Genomic DNA, 22,021 nt, shown 5'->3' on the forward strand with positions numbered 1-22,021 from the left:
GTGTTGTCGTTGGCCCGGCGGCGATCGGCCACAAATAGCGGGGGTCATCTCGGTGCTAGGTTTTTCTCTCAGTGGGCTGTGCTTGTGTGATTAGCATGTGGCTTTGGTTATGCATTTCAATGCACCTCCGACCTCGACAGTCTCTGTCCAGAATTTTTTTGTAACTTTATTCCTTCTTAATATACTTGGATGGCCTCCTTCAGCCTTCCCGGCGAAAAAAGTTGTAACATGTTGGAATGGAATCAAGTAGTACGGGTTAAGCTGTACTACTAGTATTTGTGCTACTCAGTTGCTATGGGCTGAGTTTTATTTGTGCTCCTCAGCTACAATATCGACCTCTAAAATCGATATTTATCAACTCCCTCGATAGTAACTTTTATAATGTCACAATCTTATTACTATATGTATATGAAGTTATTGTAAAAAATCATTATGGATAAAGTTACAACTCAAAGATCGTAAAAAGAAAAATCAAATGCCATATATTTGTAACCGGCGGAGGTCGTACTTTGCTGCTGATGCGGTACGAAAGTAGTGGTCGCTGGTCGCCGACTCGCTACATCAGCGCTAGCTGAAGATATCACATAAAAATCAATACAGAAGAAGTGCTGAACAATCTGAGGCATGTAGAGAGGTATACTTTGGCACCAACTGGCTGCACTTTATTGATACAAGACAATTGTCTACAATTGCACAGCCTGATCTGCATTATCCCTAGCAGTAACTAGCCTAACGCCAGTGGGGATTTATTCCCTGATCATAGTGTCTGAAATTATCTGAAACAACATCACAATCTCACGGTGCACAGTACACGTAAGGCAGTTCCGGACATTCGATGTAGGAGAACGGTTTTAACACGTCCCTGTGCCCAGTGTATTTAATCTTTACCCCCGGGAAGTGGATGCCCAGAACCCATACGCTCCTCTTTGCTAGGATCGATCACCGGAACTGCATCACATAAGCATGTAGTGGTGAACTACTGACTAGCAGAAATCAATAACAAAAATAGACCAAGAGCAGCAATACACATGTACTCCATATATTTGCAGAAAATGTAGAAACAGTTTTGTATGGGGTGTTGTTAGATACCAGCTGGAGAGGCTTCTTGAGACTTGGCGGCCGGAGCAGCTGGAAGATCACTGCCTGGAACGGGCACCGGCGTCGCAGACGGAGGATCACCGGATGAATAGGCCACCGGAATGGGGGAGGCGGCGGAGCTGTCAGCCATTCTCCCGATCTAGGTAGGCCGGTGGAAACTGGAGAGCATACGCTGTTCAGCGATGAGTGCATCCAGAATATATAGCCCAAGGGTGCGTGAGTGTGTCTTTGCATGGTTCGATATAGAGAGGATACTCCCTCATTTTTTTTTTAAATAGATGGTACCGTTGACTTTCAGCACGATGTTTGATTAAAACAAGTTATAACAAAAATAAACGATACTTGTATTAGTTCTTTTAATAAGACAAATAGATAAATAATAAAAATATAAGAAGTTTTGGTTAGATGTGACACATACTATGATGGGATGTAGAAGGGAGTATCTATTTATGCTTCAAGCCTTCAAGCACCCGTCCAATGGATGTCGAAGAATCACGTGCGCTGATATTTTTCTTCAGGAAATAAGGTGTGCGTTTACACCTGTACACGGAATAATAGTCGTGGTTGAATTTTCTTGGCAAGATGGTTGTGGCGAACCTGAAGAGTCAAAAAAAACCATTGTGTGAAAGATGTAGCTTCAGAAACTCTAAACTAAGGGTGTGGTTAGTTCGCGAAAAGAAAATTTTTAGATGTCACATCGGATGTTTGACCAGATGTCGGAAGGGATTTTCGGACATGATGTCGGAAGGGATTTTCGGACATGAATGAAAAAACTAATTTCATAACTCGCCTGGAAACCGCGAGACTAATCTTTTGAGCCTAATTAAGCCATCATTAGCACATGTCGGTTACTGTAGTACTTATGGCTAATCATAGACTAATTATACTCAAAAGATTCGTCATTCGTCTCGCGATTTTCATGTAAACTGTACAATTAGTTTTTGTTTTTATCTATATTTAATGCTCTATACATGTGTCCAAAGATTTGATGTGACGTTTTTGGGAAAAAAAATTGGGAAGCCTGAATGAATGCATATGTTCTGCGAGTGCTCTGCTAAAAGGTTCAGCAACTTTGGATAAAAAAAAAAAAGGTTCAGCAACTGCAACTTTCCAAATATAAAAAGCGACCAGTCTAGTTCCAGTGCATCTCACTTCTCGCACCTCGCTTTCAGTTTGGTCCATGCCCTTCCATCCAACCAAGTGACCAACTCAATTGCAAGGTGCTTTCCTGACAAGAAGATGTCCATCCATGTTGTAATAAGCGTTCACAAAAGGTTTTCAACTTTGAACAAACACTAGGTAGTACATCTGTTTATCTTCCTAGTTCCTTGCCACCATATATTGGACTAACAATTAACAGTACCATTTTTGAACAACCATTCGCACAGAAGATCTCTTCTCAGACGGTTGTAATCGACAGCAATGGCCTCTTTTAGTGCCTTATCTCAAAATGTTGCATGGGTTCTTTATCTCTGTACCTTCTTTTGTTCCATATTGTTAGCCATCTGCAATGAAACTGAATATGATAGACAGGCCCTCCTTTGCTTCAAGTCTCAGCTATCTGGTCCATCTAGAGCTTTATCCTCATGGAGCAACACATCCTTGAATTTCTGCAGCTGGGATGGAGTCACCTGCAGTGTGCGACGTCCTCACCGTGTCATTGCAATAGACCTCGCATCTGAAGGCATCACAGGTACCATATCACGTTGCATCGCCAACCTTACCTCCCTTACAACGCTACAACTGTCAAACAACAGCTTCCATGGAAGCATACCATCCAGGCTTGGCCTACTGAGTGAACTCAACAACCTCAACCTCAGCATGAACTCTTTAGAAGGTAACATCCCATCTGAACTTTCTTCATGTTCCCAACTAGAAATCCTAGGTTTGTGGAACAATTCAATCCAAGGTGAGATCCCAGCTAGCCTAAGTAAATGCATACATCTTCAGGAGATTAATCTCAGCAGAAACAAGTTGCAGGGTAGCATTCCCTCTACTTTTGGGAATCTTCCTAAGCTGAAAACACTGGTCCTCGCTAGAAACAGGCTCACCGGTGACATACCACCATTTCTAGGCAGTAGCGTTTCTCTCAGATATGTTGATCTTGGCAATAATGCTCTCACAGGAAGCATACCAGAATCCTTGGCAAACAGTTCATCTCTCCAAGTACTTAGACTAATGAGCAATAGTCTTAGTGGACAACTCCCGAAGTCTCTATTGAATACTTCATCGCTTATTGCCATTTGCCTCCAACAGAATAGCTTTGTTGGTTCTATACCCGCTGTTACTGCCAAGTCTTCCCCAATTAAATATCTCAATTTAAGGAACAACTATATCTCAGGAGCAATACCTTCCTCACTAGCTAACCTTTCTTCCCTACTTAGCCTTCGCCTTAATGAGAACAATTTAGTTGGCAACATCCCAGAGAGCTTAGGTCATATTCAAACACTAGAAATGTTGGCCTTGAATGTGAACAACTTGTCTGGCCTAGTTCCACCATCTATCTTTAACATGTCGTCCCTGATATTTCTTGCCATGGCAAACAACTCACTTACGGGAAGATTACCCTCCGATATAGGCTACACACTTCCGAAAATTCAGGGCTTGATCCTCTCAACAAACAAGTTTGTTGGCCCAATTCCAGCTTCTCTTCTCAATGCCTACCACCTAGAGATGCTTTACCTTGGTAAAAACAGTTTCACTGGGCTCATCCCGTTCTTCGGATCATTGCCAAATTTAAACGAACTTGATGTGTCATACAACATGCTAGAACCAGGTGATTGGGGCTTCATGACATCACTTTCGAATTGCTCTAGATTGACTAAACTGATGTTAGATGGGAACAACTTACAAGGAAATTTGCCAAGTTCAATTGGCAATCTTTCTAGCAATCTTGAGGCGTTATGGCTAAAAAATAACAAATTCTTTGGGCCCATACCATCAGAAATAGGTAATTTGAAGAGCCTCAATAGATTGTTTATGGATTACAATGTTTTCACCGGTAATATACCACCAACAATTGGAAACATGAACAGTTTGGTCGTTCTATCATTTGCACAAAATAAGCTCTCAGGTCATATCCCTGATATTTTTGGCAACTTAAGTCAGTTGACAGATCTGAAATTGGATGGGAATAACTTCAGTGGAAAAATACCTGCAAGTATAAGCCAGTGTACTCAACTCCAGATACTCAATATTGCTCACAACTCATTAGATGGGAATATACCAAGTAAAATATTTGAAATTTCTTCCCTTTCTGAAGAGATGGACTTATCACACAATTACTTGTCTGGAGAAATACCAAACGAAGTTGGAAATCTCATTCATTTGAACAGACTTGTAATCTCAAACAACATGTTGTCCGGCAAAATCCCATCCTCCCTTGGCCAGTGTGTGGTTCTGGAGTATCTCGAGATTCAAAACAACTTCTTTGTAGGAAGTATACCACAATCTTTCGTGAACTTAGTAAGCATAAAAAGGATGGACATATCTCAGAACAATTTGTCTGGAAATATTCCAGAGTTCCTTACATCATTGAGCTCCCTACATTCCCTCAATTTATCTTATAATAATTTTGATGGAGTAGTTCCAAGGGGTGGTGTATTCGACATTAATGCTGCAGTGTCGCTTGAAGGAAATGATCATTTGTGTACAAGAGTTCCAAAAGGAGGTATTCCTTTTTGTTCTGTTTTGACTGACCGGAAAAGGAAACTCAAGATCTTGGTTCTAGTCCTAGAGATACTAATACCAGCTATTGTTGTTGCTATAATCATTCTATCTTATGTTGTGAGAATTTATCGAAGGAAGGAGATGCAAGCAAACCCACATTGCCAACTAATTAGTGAGCACATGAAGAACATAACATATCAAGACATTGTAAAGGCTACAGATAGGTTCAGTTCTACTAATTTAATTGGCACAGGATCGTTTGGGACGGTTTATAAAGGTAATCTAGAACCTCAGCAAGATGAAGTTGCCATCAAAGTATTTAATCTTGGTACATGTGGGGCACAAAGGAGCTTTAGTGTGGAGTGTGAAGCCCTAAGAAACATTCGCCATCGAAATCTTGTCAAAATCATCACACTCTGCTGTTCAGTGGATTCTAGTGGGGCTGACTTTAAAGCCCTTGTGTTCCACTACAAGGCCAATGGGAACTTGGACACATGGCTACATCCAAGGGCCCATGAACACAGCAAGAGGAAAACTCTGACTTTTAGCCAAAGAATCAATATAGCATTGGATGTAGCATTTGCTTTGGACTATCTGCATAACCAATGTGCATCTCCGATAGTACATTGTGACTTGAAGCCAAGCAATATCCTTTTAGACCTTGACATGATTGCGTATGTGAGCGACTTTGGCCTAGCAAGATGTCTAAACATTACTGCAAATGAATATGAAGGAAGTTCAAAAAGTTTGACTTGCCTAAAAGGATCTATAGGGTACATCCCACCAGGTGAGATAACCATATTCATAATGGCCAACTCATTTGTTCTTCATATAATTCTGAGACTGGACATATATATATTCTCTAATTTATTGCATTCATAAATTAAATGCAGAGTATGGCATGAGTGAAGTGATATCAACCAAGGGTGATGTCTACAGCTTCGGTGTTCTTCTATTAGAAATGGTAACAGGGAGCAGTCCTACGGATGAAAAATTCAATAACGGTACAAGCCTTCATGAACATGTTGCAAGAGCTTTCCCCAAGAATACCAGTGAGATTGTTGATCCCACGATGCTACAAGGAGAAATCAAGGTAACAACAGTGATGCAGAATTGCATCATTCCATTGGTTAGGATAGGTCTTTGCTGCTCCGTGGCATCTCCTAATGACCGGTGGGAAATGGGACAAGTTTCTGCCGAAATCCTTAAGATCAAGCATGAATTGTCAAGCATACATGGTGCGTGAAACAAAGCATCAGCAAGACGATATAGCTAGTGTTCTACTTAAATGATACTGGTTGTACCGAGCTACCTTTTTCCATTTCATTTGGATCCTGTAAGTTTATTCTTGTACATCCATTAAGATTTTACGCAGCGCTCTAGCCATGTTTTTCGAAAAAGAAAAAAAAAGTTGGCCTAGCAAATGGTAAGACCTCAATCGGTTTGCACAGCTAGTCTCCGATCAAGGCCAATTAGGTATTTGCAGAAGCTGGATTTGGGTCAGATTGCAAAATCTCGAGTTTGGACATGACCCCGATACAAAATCAGATGATAGATCAAGCAGATAGATATACATACATAGGATAGGATAGGGGCGCACCTCCTAGCTGCCGCGCCGCTCCCTCTCGAGCGCGGCCGCCACATGGGCCTCGCCGTCGCCGGCGCATCCCCACACCGACCTACTACACCAGCCGCCATGTCCTCGCCGCCGCTCGCGCCAGCAGACCAAGCATTGGTCGCCGCAGAGAGCAGCACCGGCGGCGGCCGTGCGCCACTGCTGAATGCTGATGCCAGCCGCGGCGAGGGGATGGCCTGCTGCCGCCGTGTGGCTGCTACGTGCTCGCCGAGGCGCCGCCGTCGCCGGCTGCCGCTGGCCTGAGATGGCTGACTTCCTCGGTATTGGGCTATGAATGAATTTCATGGGCTATTGTTACCACAGGAGAAAATGGACTTGGGCCGGCCTCTCGTGGACCTCTCTGGGCCCATGTAAGCTGTGTCGCAGTGTAGGCCGGTCTCAAATTCTCAATTCGGAAGTGCCTAACCTTTGTGCTTTCGGCTACAATATAGTAAAATTTTGCTATATATTTATCGATAAATTTTCTATAAAAAATTTGATAGATATAATTATAGTGTAAGTTACATGTAACTATAATATAACTCATACTCATACGTAAATTTCACAAAATTTTGAACCAACTAGATTTCTTTCAATATTCAGGTAGGCAAAGAAGGAAAAAAGAAACGCAGCGTACATACATGTGAGAGAATTCAGTCCCACAACTTCGATTTCATGAAAATAGCATGCTACGAAGGAGTTTTCAAAAGTTACATACAAGTTACATGTAAGTTATAATACAATTATACTATAATTATATTTATCGTGATTGTAGTATTGTACCATAATTACATTTATCAAATTAAGAAAATTTGTCAACAAATAGATGTAACCGTGTAAGTGACTCATCCACGAAACTCATTTATAGATCAAAATAAGTCTTGAAATTTTCACCTATAAGTGAATATGTGGATTAGCCACTACACCTACTTGATTTCGGTGTCAGCTTTAATTTTATAACATCTTCGGTGCGGTATTATGCAGTAATAAGCTATTAATCCTTCCTGTCAAATAATCCGGAGTATCTGAAAACAACATTACAAATCTATCCTGCGGTACACGTACACGTAACGCAGTAGCCAGTAGGTAGCTGCTCTAGCAGTTAGCAATGCTTGCAGCTTGACGACGACTCAACAATCTTCTGGTAATGGAGGACGGTTCTCCCAGCACGTCCCTGTAGTCTCTCAGGGATGATTCTTCAGATACTCAGGAAGCCGGTGTGTAGGGAAGTAACGATCCTCGTCGCTCGGATCCATTGGTGGATCTGCAGCACATCACCGTTAAATGCCAAACCAATATTAATTACTCCTTCCATCTATTTTTTTTATAGTCATATTTCATCTTGGCACATAGACCAAGGATAAGTAATTCTACTTATCATCCATTTAAACATGTTACTAGTCATTTCTCGTAATCAAGTGATTCATTAATATTTACATTTCTCAATGTCCATATAACCAATCAAGTGTGGAAGAATGAAGGGTCATGTATTAAATCCGAGAAAGTCATTAAGATTATAGGTTGTTGAATTGAAATATACCTATCAAAAATAAATTTTCCAGATTTGGAAATATGACTATCAAAAATAGATGGAGGGGGTATATCACAAACCAATTGTTAAATATGTGATTCAAATTTTGGGCCCACAATATATTCGGATTAGTTATCTAACAGGACTCTACTTTATAGGATTAGTTTTCTATTAGGACTCCTAGATTTCTCCTATATATATATCCTTTGTAAGCCGCACAGAGAGGGTGCGATAGCCCAATGTATCCCTTGCATTTGTATCCAATTCCTTTATAGTGATCGGCGCCCGTGGTTTTTCCCGTAAGGGTTTTCCACGTAAAATTTGTGTCTCCATTGTGCATCTATTTTCATAACAAGTGCTATCAGAGCATTGGAGATCGATCTACTAATCACACATCCACCGGTGTGATTTTTCGGATCGGAGTATCGATCTGATTGGCCTCGTCGTCGACGCCGCCGGGGAAGGAGCAGCAGCGCACGTCGCGGAGAATCGGCCGCAGCAGCAACGCGTCGTCATCGTCGCAGAAATAAATTCGGTGAGATTGAGGTGGTGTTTAGATCCAGGGACTTAACTTTAGTCCCTGTCTTTAGACACTAATTTAGAGTATTAAATATAGACTACTTACAAAACTAATTACATAAATAAAAGCTAATTCACGAGACAAATTTTTTAAGCCTAATTAATCTATAATTAGAGAATGTCTCCGTCGGCTGCTGTCGCCGCCCTCTCGACTCCGTCGGTCGCCGTCGCCACTGCCTTCCGCCGCAAACCTCCTCGGCGTCGGCCACCTCCGCCCGCCGGCCGCAGCCATCCAGGGGGACTGGATCCGCCGCCAGAGTGGCCGGATCTGTCGTCCCCCCCCCCCCCCACCAACGGTCGCGGTCGCCGCCTCCTGTCAGGAGCGGCACGCCCCTCCCGATCTGGCCGCGATAAGGCCAAATCCACCTCCGGCGGAGCCGGATCCGCCGCATCCGGCCCAGATGGCGCCGGACACTGTCGCCGCCGTCCGCTTCGCTCGGGTCCCGCCGGTGCCCCGGCCGCGCTTCTCGAGAGAGGGAGAAGGCCCCGCCGCCGCCGTCCTTGCCGCCGCGCGGCTTTGCCGGCAGCTGCTCGGGCGGCGGCGAGGCGGAGGGGAGGAGGAGAAGTTTGTGGCGGCGTGCGCGGTGTCGCCGCTTGTGTCGCCCTGGGGCGAGCGACGCGGGCGTTGGGGAAGTTTTTTTTATTGCTAATTTATGGTTATTCTTGTACATCTATTAAAACTTTAGGTAGCGCTCCAGCCAAGTTCTTCATCAAAAACTAAAAAAGTTGAGTATTTCCATGAGCATCAAGCAAATGGTAAGACCTCAACCGATTTGCACAACTACTCTCGGATCAAGTCCAATTTGGTATTTGCAGAAGCTTAGTTTTGGGTCAGATTGCAAAACCTCGGGCATGAACAAAATTAGCCCAATGGAAGGTAAATAAGATTGGAGACGGAGGCATCCAGATCAATCTCACACCGGGTAAATCGCACAAAATTAGATTATAGATCAAACATTCATAGGATAGGATAGGGGCGCACCTCCTAGCTGCCGCGCCGCTCCCTCTCGAGCGCGGCCGCCACATACTCGCATGGGCCTCGCTGTCGCCGGCATAGAGGGCATCCCCGCCGGCCTACTACACCAGCCGCCATGTCCTCACCGGCGCTCGCCCCAGCAGAGCAAGCATTGGTCGCCGCAGAGAGCAGCACCGGCGACGAGCGTGCGCCACTGCTGTGTGCCAGCCCACGGTGAGGGGATGGCCTGCTGCCGCCGTGGGCTCCGTGCTCGCTGAGGCGCCGCCGTCGCCGGCTGCCGCTCTAGCTGGCTGACTTCCTCGGTGGGCTCTATCCGGGCTTGCGTGCGGTGCGCTCTAGTGGTTGGGCCCGTATCTCGTGGACCTCTCTAGGCCCACGTAAGCTGTGCAGCAGTGAAGGCCCGGTGTCATATTCTCAGCTCTGAAGTGCCCAGCCCAACCTTACTACCTCAGGCGAAACGCTAATCAGCAGTGGAGTAATTCCACGTGACTCCCTCGTACGTCAATCTAATTAGTATCCTTTAACCATAATACCAGAAATCTTAAATCCCAACTATTAAAACCAGTACAAAATTACTATCTCGGTGGTTTTGCTAACCGGCTGAGTCGGCATATAGGTCCCACATATCATCCTCTCTCCCTTTCTTTCTCCCCACTCTCTCTCTCTCCTTCGTCCCTAATCTTATGGATTCAGCAGCAGCAAGAGTGGGTGGCATGGTGCCATGGCGACGGGAGGTTGAGGAGAAGGCGACAGTGACGGAGGAGCTTGAGGAAGTTGTATTGCCCCCGTATCTCAGCGGTGGCAAGGCGGCAGGAGTTCGAGAAGAGAACAAAGGCGGGTGACAGTAGGACAACAGTGATGAAGGAGCTCGAGGGGGCTAGGAGGCAGGAGGCATTACGAAGGTGGACGCAGTCTCCATCGTGCGGCGCCACTTATGTGAGGAGATGAATGCCATACCAGGGGGAGATGTAGGTGAAGAGATGATGGAGGAGGGAAAGAAGAGTGGAGGAGAAAGAAATAGGGATGAAGAAGTATGCGGCACCGGAGCCCGTCACCACAATCCTCCTCTAGAAGGAGATTGAGGACGGGTGGGTCTCCCTCGTCGGCTAGCCGGTTAAGGGCGACGAGGCTGCAGCTTCATCCATGGCGAGCGCTGTGGCATCCGGTGGCAAGCGGCACCGGAGCCCACTGTCGTGAGCATCCATGAGGAGGAGACCGAGGTCGTCACTGCCACCTGTCCCGTCAGTTTACACCGGTTTTAATAGGTGGAGGTTCGAGATATTTGGTTTTGCGGTTGAGAGATACGAATTAGATTAGACCTTTATTTGAGGGATTCAAAGTAGATTTGTTGCAATCAGCGGCTGATGAAGCGCGATCTGATCCACGCGGTCAGTTGGCCCATTCCTCTTTCGGCCTATGGGATTTAGCCTTTTCCATTTTTGGTTTTTTTTTTTCCATGGATGGCTTTTGTTTTTTAAGCGGGCCGACCCAATTTATTTTCACAGGCCAAATTGGGCATTTTGTTTTTCTTTTTTAGCAGGCTTTTTTCCCTTTAGCCGTATTTATACAAAGTTTATGTTTGTACCAAAACATTTATACAGTACATGTATCTTTATATATATATATATATATATATATATATATATATATATATATATATATATATATATATATATATATATATATATATATATATATATATATATATATATATATATATATATATATATATATATATATATATATATATATATATATATATATATATATATATATATATAGTAAATTTGTTTGGTGCTCCATGGTGCCCGGGCACCATTGTTGAAATTAAGTATATACCTAATTCAAATGAGTATGAAACTTTTTCAATTACTTAGATATTAACATTAGCTACTTTACTAACTAGTTCAAAGCAAGTTTGAACTGAATTTGAACTTGTTTTTGTTAGATTTTGATTCTAGGTATATAGCATCCATACATATAATTAGTTAGGTATGTAATCATGGATTGTGAAATAAAGTTAAATTTGAGTTGTTTTGTTGATAGGTATAGGTATGAATCGAGTTATTATAACTAGGTATATACTCACAATTTGAAAATTTTGAAAAATTTGAGTGATTTTGTGTATTTGATACCATGGTGCCCGGGCACCATGGTGCCCCATATGAGTGTCCTATATATATATATATATATATATATATATATATATATATATATATATATATATATATATACACACGTATATGTATATACATATAAAATTTATATGTATGCTAATACGTTTAGATTTTATACGTATAAGTATATAGTTATATACGTATAGGGTTGGCGCGCGGGCAGCCGCACATCAGCGGCTCAGAGCTAGCTGAAGCCTGAAAAAATCACGTCCAAGACAACAAAAACACTCAATAACAAAGACTGATGGACAATGAACCATGTACATATTATATTTTGGCAGCCTTCCTGCTGTGCTTTATTGTACAAGACTGTTGTCTACAATTGCACAAACCCTAGCAGAAACCGGGCTAATGCCTGGGATTTATTCACTGGTCACAGTATCCGGAGTATCTGAAAACAACATTACAATCTATCCTGCGGTACACGTAGATGTAACGCAGTATCCAGTAGGTAGGTAACTGCTCTAGCAGTTAGCAATGCTTGCAGCTTGACGACGACTCGACAATCTTCTGGTAATGGAGGACGGTTCTCCCAGCACGTCCCTGTAGTCTCTCAGGGATGATTCTTCAGATACTCAGGAAGCCGGTGTGTAGGGAAGTAACGACCCTCGTCACTCGGATCCATCGGCGGATCTGCAGCACATCACCGTTAAGTGCCAAACCAATATTAATCATATCACAAATCAATAACAAAAACACCAAGAGAATAATGAATATGTGTATACAGAGAGAAAATATGGAAGCAATTTGTGTGGGGCAGTAGCTTAGCTTTACCTGGAGCGGCTGCTGGAGACTTTGCAGCAGGAGGATTGACGACCGGAGCAGCTGGAAGGTTGCCGCCTGGAACGGCCACCGGTGCAGCTGGAGGATCGCCGGCTGAAGCGGACGCCGGGAAAGCGGAGGCGGCGGAGCTGTCGGCGAATGCCATTCGTTGTAGCTAGTCCGGCAAGGCACAAGGCTGTTCAGTTCAGCTACCCAATGTCTCCAGAATATATAGCCATTGTAAAGGTTATTTCTTTGTTGGCTAGACAGATAGATCATCAGAGATCCATTATATTCCCTGGGAACTCAAGAAGAATCACATCTATCGATATTTCTCTTCAGGAATAAGGTGTGCGTTCACATGGCACCAGTATTCGAGAATCATAGCTAGTCGGGGTTAGTTTTTCTTTAGGACTAGGAGGCTAGCAGATGTAGGAAGGTAAGTGGCAACCTGAAGAGTCAAAAATCTTGGGCATCAGCTTGTAGTTTCAGAATAACTAAATGGGGGATTGTGTGAGTGCCAAAAGGCCTACCAAGAACGACCAGTCTAGTAATTCCATTGCATGCCACATTTCACTTTCCAGTTTTCTAGACCCTTTCCAAGCAACTCAATTACAAGGTGCTTTGCTGACAGTGTTGGATAGAGGTTTTCTGTTTTGAACAAACACCAGGTAGCAAATCTGGTTGTGCATCTTCCTTGTTCCTTGCCACTATATCTTGGACTACCAACAAAACATTTGATCAGCCATTTGCGGAGAAGGTCTCTTGTTGATAGTTGGAATTAACAGCAATGGCCTCTTCGAGTGTCCTGTCTCCAAACATCGCATGGGTTCTTTGTCACTTCATCTTTTGCAGCATATCGTTAGCCATCTGCAATGAAACTGACGATAGACAGGCTCTCCTTTGCTTCAAGTCTCAGCTCTCTGGTCCATCTAGAGTTCTATCCTCATGGAGCAACACATCCTTGAATTTCTGCAACTGGGATGGAGTCACCTGCAGCTCACGAAGTCCTCCCCGGGTCATTGCAATAGATCTCTCATCAGAAGGCATCACGGGCACCATATCACCTTGCATTGCCAACCTGACCTCTCTTATGACACTTCAACTGTCAAACAACAGCCTCCATGGCAGCATACCACCCAAGCTTGGCCTCCTGAGAAAACTCAGGAACCTCAACCTCAGCATGAACTCTTTAGAAGGTAACATTCCATCTCAACTTTCTTCATATTCCCAAATTGAAATCCTAGATTTGTCAAGCAATTCCTTCCAAGGTGCAATCCCAGCTAGCCTAGGCAAATGCATACATCTTCAGGATATTAATCTCAGCAGAAACAATTTGCAAGGTAGAATCTCCTCTGCTTTTGGGAATCTTTCTAAGCTGCAAGCACTGGTCCTCACTAGCAACAGGCTCACAGATGAAATACCACCATCTCTAGGCAGCAGCTTTTCTCTCAGATATGTTGATCTTGGGAATAATGATATCACAGGAAGCATACCAGAGTCCTTGGCAAACAGCTCATCTCTCCAAGTACTTAGGCTCATGAGCAATAATCTTAGTGGAGAAGTCCCAAAGTCTCTATTCAATACTTCATCACTTACCGCCATTTTCCTACAACAAAACAGCTTTGTTGGTTCTATACCCGCTATTGCGGCCATGTCCTCCCCCATTAAATATATTTCCTTAAGGGACAATTGCATCTCAGGAACAATACCGCCCTCACTAGGTAACCTTTCTTCCCTACTTGAACTTCGCCTTTCTAAGAACAATTTAGTTGGTAGCATTCCAGAGAGCTTAGGTCATATCCGAACACTAGAGATACTGACCATGAGTGTGAACAACTTGTCTGGTCTAGTTCCACCATCTCTCTTCAACATTTCATCCCTGACATTTCTTGCTATGGGAAACAACTCGCTCGTGGGAAGATTACCCTCTGATATTGGCTACACACTTACAAAAATTCAGGGCTTGATCCTCCCGGCAAACAAGTTTGTTGGCCCAATTCCAGCTTCACTTCTCAATGCCTACCACCTAGAGATGCTCTACCTAGGTAATAACAGTTTCACTGGACTCGTGCCATTCTTTGGATCATTACCGAATTTGGAAGAACTTGATGTGTCATACAACATGCTAGAACCGGGCGATTGGAGCTTTATGACATCACTCTCGAATTGCTCTAAATTGACTCAACTGATGTTAGATGGGAACAGCTTCCAAGGAATTTTGCCAAGTTCAATCGGCAATCTTTCTAGCAATCTTGAGGGATTATGGCTAAGAAATAACAAAATCTATGGACCGATACCGCCAGAAATAGGTAATCTAAAGAGTCTCAGTATATTGTTTATGGATTACAATCTTTTCACTGGTACTATACCACAAACAATTGGAAATCTGAACAACTTAACTGTTCTATCATTTGCACAAAATAAGCTCTCAGGCCATATCCCTGACGTTTTTGGCAACCTAGTTCAGTTGACAGATATAAAATTGGATGGGAACAACTTCAGTGGAAGAATACCTTCAAGTATAGGGCAATGTACTCAACTCCAGATACTCAACCTTGCTCACAACTCATTAGATGGGAATATACCAAGTATAATATTCAAAATTACTTCGCTTTCTCAAGAGATGAACTTGTCACACAATTACTTGACTGGAGGAATGCCAGACGAAGTTGGAAATCTCATTAATTTGAACAAACTTGGAATCTCAAACAACATGTTGTCTGGAGAGATCCCATCCTCCCTTGGCCAGTGTGTGACTCTGGAGTATCTTGAGATACAAAGCAACTTCTTTGTAGGAGGTATTCCGCAATCTTTTATGAAATTAGTAAGTATAAAAGAGATGGATATATCTCGGAATAATTTGTCTGGGAAAATCCCACAGTTCCTCAACTTGCTGAGTTCCCTACATGACCTCAATTTATCCTTCAACAATTTTGATGGAGTCATTCCAACGGGTGGCGTTTTCGACATTGACAATGCAGTATCAATTGAAGGAAATAATCATTTGTGTACAAGCGTTCCAAAAGTTGGTATTCCTTCTTGTTCTGTTTTGGCTGAGAGGAAAAGGAAACTCAAGATCTTGGTTCTAGTCCTAGAGATACTGATACCAGCTATCATTGCTGTTATAATCATTCTATCCTATGTTGTGAGAATTTATGGAATGAAGGAGATGCAAGCAAACCCACATTGCCAACAAATTAATGACCATGTGAAAAACATAACATATCAAGACATTGTAAAGGCTACAGATAGGTTCAGTTCTGCCAATTTAATTGGCACAGGATCGTTTGGGACGGTTTACAAAGGTAATCTAGACCGTCAGCAAGATGAGGTTGCCATCAAAGTATTTAACCTTGGAATTTATGGGGGCCAAAGGAGCTTTAGTGTGGAGTGTGAAGCTCTAAGAAACATTCGCCATCGAAATCTTGTAAAAATCATCACTCTGTGCTCTTCAGTGGATTCCAATGGGGCAGACTTCAAAGCCCTTGTGTTCCAATATATGGCCAACGGGAACTTGGACACTTGGCTACATCCAAGGGCTCATGAACACAGTGAGAGGAAAACTCTGACTTTTAACCAAAGAATCAATATAGCCTTGGATGTAGCATTTGCTTTGGACTATCTGCATAACCAATGTGCATCTCCGCTAGTACATTGTGACTTGAAGCCAAGCAATATCCTTTTGGACCTTGACATGATTGCTTATGTCAGTGACTTTGGCCTAGCAAGATGTCTAAACAATACCTCAAATGCATATGAAGGAAGTTCAAAATCTTTGGCTTGCCTAAAGGGATCTATAGGATACATCCCACCAGGTGAGATAACCATATTCATAATGGCCAACTCTTTTTGTTCTTCATAGAATTGTGGAGACAGGACATATAAAATATCTAATTTATTACATTCATAAATTAAATGCAGAGTATGGCATGAGTGAAGTGATATCAACCAAGGGTGATGTCTACAGCTTCGGTGTGATTTTATTGGAAATGATAACAGGGAGTAGTCCTACTGATGAAAAAATCAATAATGGTACAAGCCTTCATGAACATGTTGCAAGAGCTTTTCCCAAGAATACCTATGAGATTGTTGATCCCAGGATGCTACAAGGTGAAATGAACATAACAACAGTGATGCAGAATTGCATCATTCCATTGGTCAGAATAGGTCTATGCTGCTCTGCTGCATCTCCTAAGGACCGATGGGAAATGGGGCAAGTTTCTGCCGAAATCCTTAAGATCAAGCATATATTCTCAAGCATACATGGTGTATGAAATAAAGCATCAGCAGGATGGTAGCTAGTGTTGTATTTAAATGACAATGGTTATACAGAGCTACTACCTTTTCCATTTTCATTTGCATCTTGTACATCTATTAAAGTTTTAGGCAGCGGTCATGTCAAGTTCTTCCAAAAGAAGTTGAATACATCTATGGTAGGACCAATTAAATGGTAGGACCTCAACTAATTTGCACTAGTATTCCGATCGAAGCTAGGCAATCGTCAAAGCTAGATTTGTGTCAGATTGCAAAACCTCAAGTTTGGACATGAACCCAATAGTACAAAATTAGCACAATCAAGGGCAAATAAGAGTAGAGACGGACGCACGCATCAATCTCACACCGCCTGATTCGCACCAAACAAGATGATAGATCAAAGCAGACAGATAGGCACAAATTGCAAAGGTTAGGGCCAAAGGGGGCGCACCTCATATCATAGCTGCCTTTGTGTCCCGGCTACTCTCGGAACCCTAGCTACCGCGCCGCGCCACATGGACCTCGCCGTATCTCCGGCAGCGTGCCCCGCAATAGGGCGTCCCCGGCCGCCGGCCAATCACACCACACCAGCCGCCATGCCTCGGCGCCGCAGCTCGCGCGCCAGCGAACCAAAACATCGGTCGCCGCAAGAGATCAGCACCGGGCCGCGAGCGCGCGCCGCCGCTGATGCCAGCCTCGGTGATGGGATGGCCTGCGACCGCCGTGTGTGCTGCGCGCGCGCTCGCCGGGGCGCCGCCGTCGTCGCGCGTCGGCTGCCGCGCGAGCTGGCTGATTTCCTCGGCTCGGGTCTATCTAGGCTTGTGCGCTGGCTCCCTCTTCTGGGTATGGTTGGGCTATAATTTGGGCCATCGTGGTTCGTGGACCTATCTAGGCCCAAATCAGCTCTGTCGGTCTCGATTCTCGAATTTCCTCAGTCATCAAGTGTCAAACTCTGCGCACAATTCATGTTAAGAAGACTAGCCAAAGTGAAAATCTTCTTGTTTGCAACTCCAATACAATTATTTTTATTTTTATTTATTTAACATTGTAACAAAACTCAGTCCTCCTCACTATGTGATTTAATTTATTTCCTGTGTGGTTCTGATTTTTTTCTCTCTCTCAAAGTTGGCCTCTTTGGAACGAAGGATTTTTAGATGAATGTATTGCACAAGAATTAAAATATTTTTTTAAAAAAATACTGTAAACTTCCTTTGTTAAAAAAGGAGCATTCTCATTTAACTCATTTTTTAATAATAGAAATGATTTACATCTCCGATCTATGCCCCAATAAGAATACGACTACTGAGTCAAGAAAACATAAATAAAAATACTCGAGGTTATGGGAGCATTTAACTCATAACGTTGAAGCAGCGAGAAATATTGGCCCGGTTTAGTTCCAAAAAGTTTTTCCAAAAAACATCACATCGAATCTTTGGACACATGCATGAAATATTAAATATAGATTAAAAGGAAAACTAATTGCACAGTTAGGGAGGAAATCGCGAGACGAATATTTTGAGTCTAATTAGTCCATGATTAGTCATAAGTGCTACAGTAACCTACATGTGCTAATGGTGGATTAATTAGGCTAAAAAGATTCGTCTCGCGGTTTCCAAGTAAGTTATGAAATTATTTTTTCATTCGTGTCCAAAAACTCTTTCCGATATTCGGTCAAACGTCCGATGTGACACCCAAAAATTTTCATTTTGCGAACTAAACAGGCCCATATTAAGATAAGACTTTATATTTTTACTAACTACCACAAAACTTCCTATCGGAACCGTCAGATTACCGTCGGTTCATTTCTGTGTGAGCCGCCGGTTTCAAATCCATTTGATTTTGGATGGTCTTTTTAACGCTTTGTATGCAGGCAGCAGATCAAATGAATCGGAGCTGAATATACGTGGTTCGAACAAGAGAGCGTGGAATGCATTTGTTGTCCTTCCATGGATCTTTTATCATGGAGCGTTAGATGATCAACGTTCCAAATTAATTCCAAGCATGAAAGAAGATCGTCTCTCATTGGACCGTAGGAATCAGAATCGGTACAGTTCCATAACAAAAGATTGATCTACAGTCCGTTAATTTTAAGGGGTTTTATGCCTAACGAGAATTCGTTAGTTGGACTGAGCATGAAGAAGAGGAGAATATTGATGTATGTTTAGATTTAAATATTTTGCCAAGAACATCACATCAAATATTTAGACACATGTATAGGGTATTAAATGTGGGGAAAAAAATCAATTACACAGTTTATATATAAATTGCGAGACGAATCTTTTGAGCCTAATTATGCTATGATTTGACAATGTGATGCTACAGTAAACAATTGCTAATGACGGATTAATTAGACTTAATAAATTCGTATCGCAGTTTACAGGCGGAATTTATAATTTATTTTGTTATTAGTCTACAGTTTAGTAATTCAAATATATATCCGTATACTTCCAAAACTTTACACCCAAAGAATTAAACACATCCGTATTAGATGGTACGGCTGAAGACAACAATTTCAATGGAATGATAGACAATGTCGGATACGCTTCAGATCCACCTGAAAACATTCATAATGAACCTGATGTTGCCTGATGTAAAGCTACACGTACGTACTCCCTCGATCCCAAAAAACTTAATTTCTGAAGTTTAAATTTTATCTCACAAAAAATCAAGAGAAAATTCCCTATCTAGCAAAAAAAAAAAAGTTGCTCTTCCCTCTATAACACCTAAACTTCAAAAGTTCCCAAGACATTTCTAAAATTTTCCTTCCCTGTGTAGCCTATGTAGCACTTCCGTTAGTTTTTGCACTTAACAGTGTTAACTAGCAGGAGAAAAGACGGTTCTGTCCTCTTTAGTTTCCAGACTTGCCTGTACATGATATTGGTTATTAATTACTTAAGTTAATTAATGACAAGTGAAACCACAAGAGGGTAATTATTATTTTTTTCAAAAGAGTGGATCGGCATGTTATATTTACCGTGTTACATTAAATCAAAAGAAAACACGTCTAAAATACCAACAATCATGTTCGGGCAAGTCTGAAAACTAAAGAAGGGCAAGACCATCTTTTCTCCTGCTAGTTAACACCGTTAAGTGTAAAAACTAACGGAAGTGCTACATAGGGAAGAAAAATTTTAGAAGTGCCTAGATAGGAAACTTTTGAAGTTTAGGTGCTATAGAGGGAAGAACAATTTTTTTTATGCTAGATAGGGAATTTTTTCAAAAATCAACTTCTATCACTCTACCTACTCCAGCATATAAAACGATAAGTTTTATCCTTAAATACCTTTTACCTACCTATTACTTTTACTACTTTTTCTAATAATGAGGAGTATTTTCATCATTTTTACTTCCCACTATTTTCTTCTTGGAAGTCTAGGAGTTGATATTTTGTGGGATGGAGGGAGTACTGTACGGGTGACAAGTGACAAACAGTTCGAAAGTTTCCAAAGTTTAATATTGGACTCCGCTACACTGCTGTACCCAGGTTACAAGAAGGTAGTACAAAATTAACGTAGAATATTATTCCCTATGTTTCGAAAAGAACCCAATTCTGAATTTAAATTTGGAGTTTTTTTTTAAAAAAGAATTTAAATATGGACATATAGTCTGTTTAGTAGAGCTCCAACTCCTAAATTTAGCTTCAGAAGTTGGGTTTGGAGTGAAGTTGTGGAGCAGCTTAAACTGTTCCACCTCTGTAGTTTATTTTGTGAGAGCGTTTCACCTAGCTTCGCTCTTATTTTGGATAGAGCTAAAACTGTTTAGCTGAGTTCTAGCTCCTGGACAGGTGGAGGCGTGGAGCGGGAGTTAGAGCTATGCCAAACAGGCTCGTAGTGTATATTCAAATATAAACTCAGTATTATATTTTTTTACGGGCAATTGTAAATTTACCAATGCTTTGAATTGTTATTTTAAAACTGCCACTAGAAAATTACAAAAATACCACTGGAACTATCATTCGAGTGTCATCCTTGCAAAATTGAAAAAACTAGTTGCAAATTTGCAAATGCCTCATTTTTTTTAAGACAGTGGGAGTACTCTTGAGCTATTACAATTAAAGGCTAGCGACCGTTGATCTGATAAAAACTTTACTGAATTATTGATTATGTCTCTTGGTGAACATGCTTACCAAGGGAAATGTTTCGCCAGCAAACACGTACCAAGCAAAGAAAATCGTACGCCCATTGGAAGTAGAAGTGGAAAAGATGCATGCGTGTCCAGTGATCACATCTTAGGCCATTCATTGTGGGCCTCCGTGGTATCCAGCCTCACCAGCAAAAGGAGAATATTCGCTGCCACGTACTCAATCTACATAGCATTCTCAAGTTCGCGTAGCTAAAGTTGGCTACGGGTTCCTCGTCAGGTTTGAAGGAGGGACCCATGCTTGACCTCCGCGCTATCAGCGAAAGGAAAGAGAGGAAAGAGACCTCGTCAGCATCCCCGCACTCCACGCCGCTGAGCTCGCTACTCCGCTCGGGAGAGGCCGCTCGACGCCGAACCGGACTACCCCATTCTACGCTGCAGCAGCTGCCAGAGGAGGAGGGGGAAAGCGCGGCGGAGGAGATGAGAAGGGGACAGGGAGGCGTCAGAGAAGTGGAGGCGCTCAAGGTCGAGGCCGACGTCGATTCAGAGTCGGCGCCGTCGCCGCTAGGGCTGGCTAGCACCTGTGTCGCGTGCCGTCACCGCTAGGGCTGCGCCCAGCACTGGCATCGTGCGCCGTCGCTCGGAGCTACCTCCGCCCGCCGCAACTGCGTCGCCTCGTTGCCGTGCCCATTCTGCGCCGCCGCTTGTCGTGGTCCCCCGCCACTAGATCCTGCCGCCCCGCCGCTCAGCGTTGCTCGAGGGAGAGAGGAGGGGTGGTGTGCCGAGCCGCCCCGCTACTAGGGGTGGGCAGAATAAGACCGAACCGAAGAACCGAGACCGAAAAGACCGAGACCGAAAAATTCATTCTCAACTATTGAAAGACCGAAATATATTCGGTTTATTCGGTCATGGGCCTCAATTAACCGAATTGACCGAAATAACCTAATTAGGCCCAACAGATCTAGTTGGCCCAATAAGCCCACTAATAAGAAACCCTAGGGGCAGGTGTGTCACAAGCATTGACGCATCGTTTCATCCCCATCCATCGTGGAGCGGTGTTGTCCCAACTCCCGTCTCCATCCCATCCACATCCTCCTTCGCTCCATCGCCGGGCGCAGCTTCCGCCTCCAGCCGGCGCGCCGCCTCCACCGCCGGGCGTCGCCTCCAGCCGGCGCGCCTTCGCCTCCACCGCCTGGCGCCACCTCCAGCTGGCCCGGCGCCGCCTCCACTAATTGTTGATTTGCTTTGCTTTTGCTGTTTTTACAGATAGTTTTGTT

General features: G+C 43.1%; 2 protein-coding genes and 4 long non-coding RNA genes across 7 annotated transcripts; 2 read left to right on the forward strand and 4 right to left on the reverse strand.

Annotated features, from left to right (window-relative positions):
• Positions 1–1,156: 1,156 nt before the first annotated feature.
• On the reverse strand, positions 1,157–1,655 carry LOC4341395 (uncharacterized). Its single transcript, XR_001546715.3, has 2 exons — positions 1,517–1,655; positions 1,157–1,389 (listed from the first exon to the last, which is right to left on the reverse strand). It is a non-coding gene; the product is annotated as an uncharacterized lncRNA (long non-coding RNA).
• An 865-nt stretch (positions 1,656–2,520) lies between these two features.
• On the forward strand, positions 2,521–6,149 carry LOC9266952 (receptor kinase-like protein Xa21). The gene is made up of 2 exons (XM_015787358.3): positions 2,521–5,554; positions 5,661–6,149. The coding sequence occupies exons 1-2, from the start codon at positions 2,521–2,523 to the stop codon at positions 6,011–6,013; spliced, it is 3,387 nt and encodes a 1,128-aa protein (XP_015642844.1). The 3' UTR covers positions 6,014–6,149.
• Positions 4,046–6,653, reverse strand: LOC136356959 (uncharacterized). The gene is made up of 2 exons (XR_010742061.1): positions 6,368–6,653; positions 4,046–4,252 (listed from the first exon to the last, which is right to left on the reverse strand). It is a non-coding gene; the product is annotated as an uncharacterized lncRNA (long non-coding RNA).
• Positions 6,654–7,351: 698 nt separating this feature from the next.
• On the reverse strand, positions 7,352–9,766 carry LOC136357082 (uncharacterized). The gene is made up of 2 exons (XR_010742142.1): positions 9,475–9,766; positions 7,352–7,646 (listed from the first exon to the last, which is right to left on the reverse strand). It is a non-coding gene; the product is annotated as an uncharacterized lncRNA (long non-coding RNA).
• Positions 9,767–11,854: 2,088 nt separating this feature from the next.
• LOC136357097 (uncharacterized) lies at positions 11,855–17,475 on the reverse strand. 2 transcript variants are annotated; one of them, XR_010742170.1, is made up of 3 exons: positions 17,116–17,475; positions 12,420–15,463; positions 11,855–12,278 (listed from the first exon to the last, which is right to left on the reverse strand). It is a non-coding gene; the product is annotated as an uncharacterized lncRNA (long non-coding RNA). The 2 variants fall into 2 exon arrangements; XR_010742169.1 differs by having other exon boundaries at positions 12,420–16,098.
• Positions 12,809–16,793, forward strand: LOC107275566 (receptor kinase-like protein Xa21). Its single transcript, XM_015786884.2, has 2 exons — positions 12,809–16,225; positions 16,332–16,793. The coding sequence occupies exons 1-2, from the start codon at positions 13,198–13,200 to the stop codon at positions 16,682–16,684; spliced, it is 3,381 nt and encodes a 1,126-aa protein (XP_015642370.1). The 5' UTR covers positions 12,809–13,197; the 3' UTR covers positions 16,685–16,793.
• Positions 17,476–22,021: the final 4,546 nt, after the last annotated feature.

The sequence above is a fragment of the Oryza sativa genome, chromosome 6, assembly GCF_034140825.1.
Source record: "Oryza sativa Japonica Group chromosome 6, ASM3414082v1".
Classification (NCBI taxonomy): Eukaryota; Viridiplantae; Streptophyta; class Magnoliopsida; order Poales; family Poaceae; genus Oryza; species Oryza sativa.

Coding starts and splice junctions, on each gene's coding strand:
- LOC9266952 (XM_015787358.3), top strand. CDS start 2,521: ATGGCCTCTTTTAGTGCCTTATCTCAAAATGTTGCATGGGTTCTTTAT. Junction 5,555..5,660: donor TATAGGGTACATCCCACCAG/GTGAGATAACCA, acceptor AATTAAATGCAG/AGTATGGCATGAGTGAAGTG.
- LOC107275566 (XM_015786884.2), top strand. CDS start 13,198: ATGGCCTCTTCGAGTGTCCTGTCTCCAAACATCGCATGGGTTCTTTGT. Junction 16,226..16,331: donor TATAGGATACATCCCACCAG/GTGAGATAACCA, acceptor AATTAAATGCAG/AGTATGGCATGAGTGAAGTG.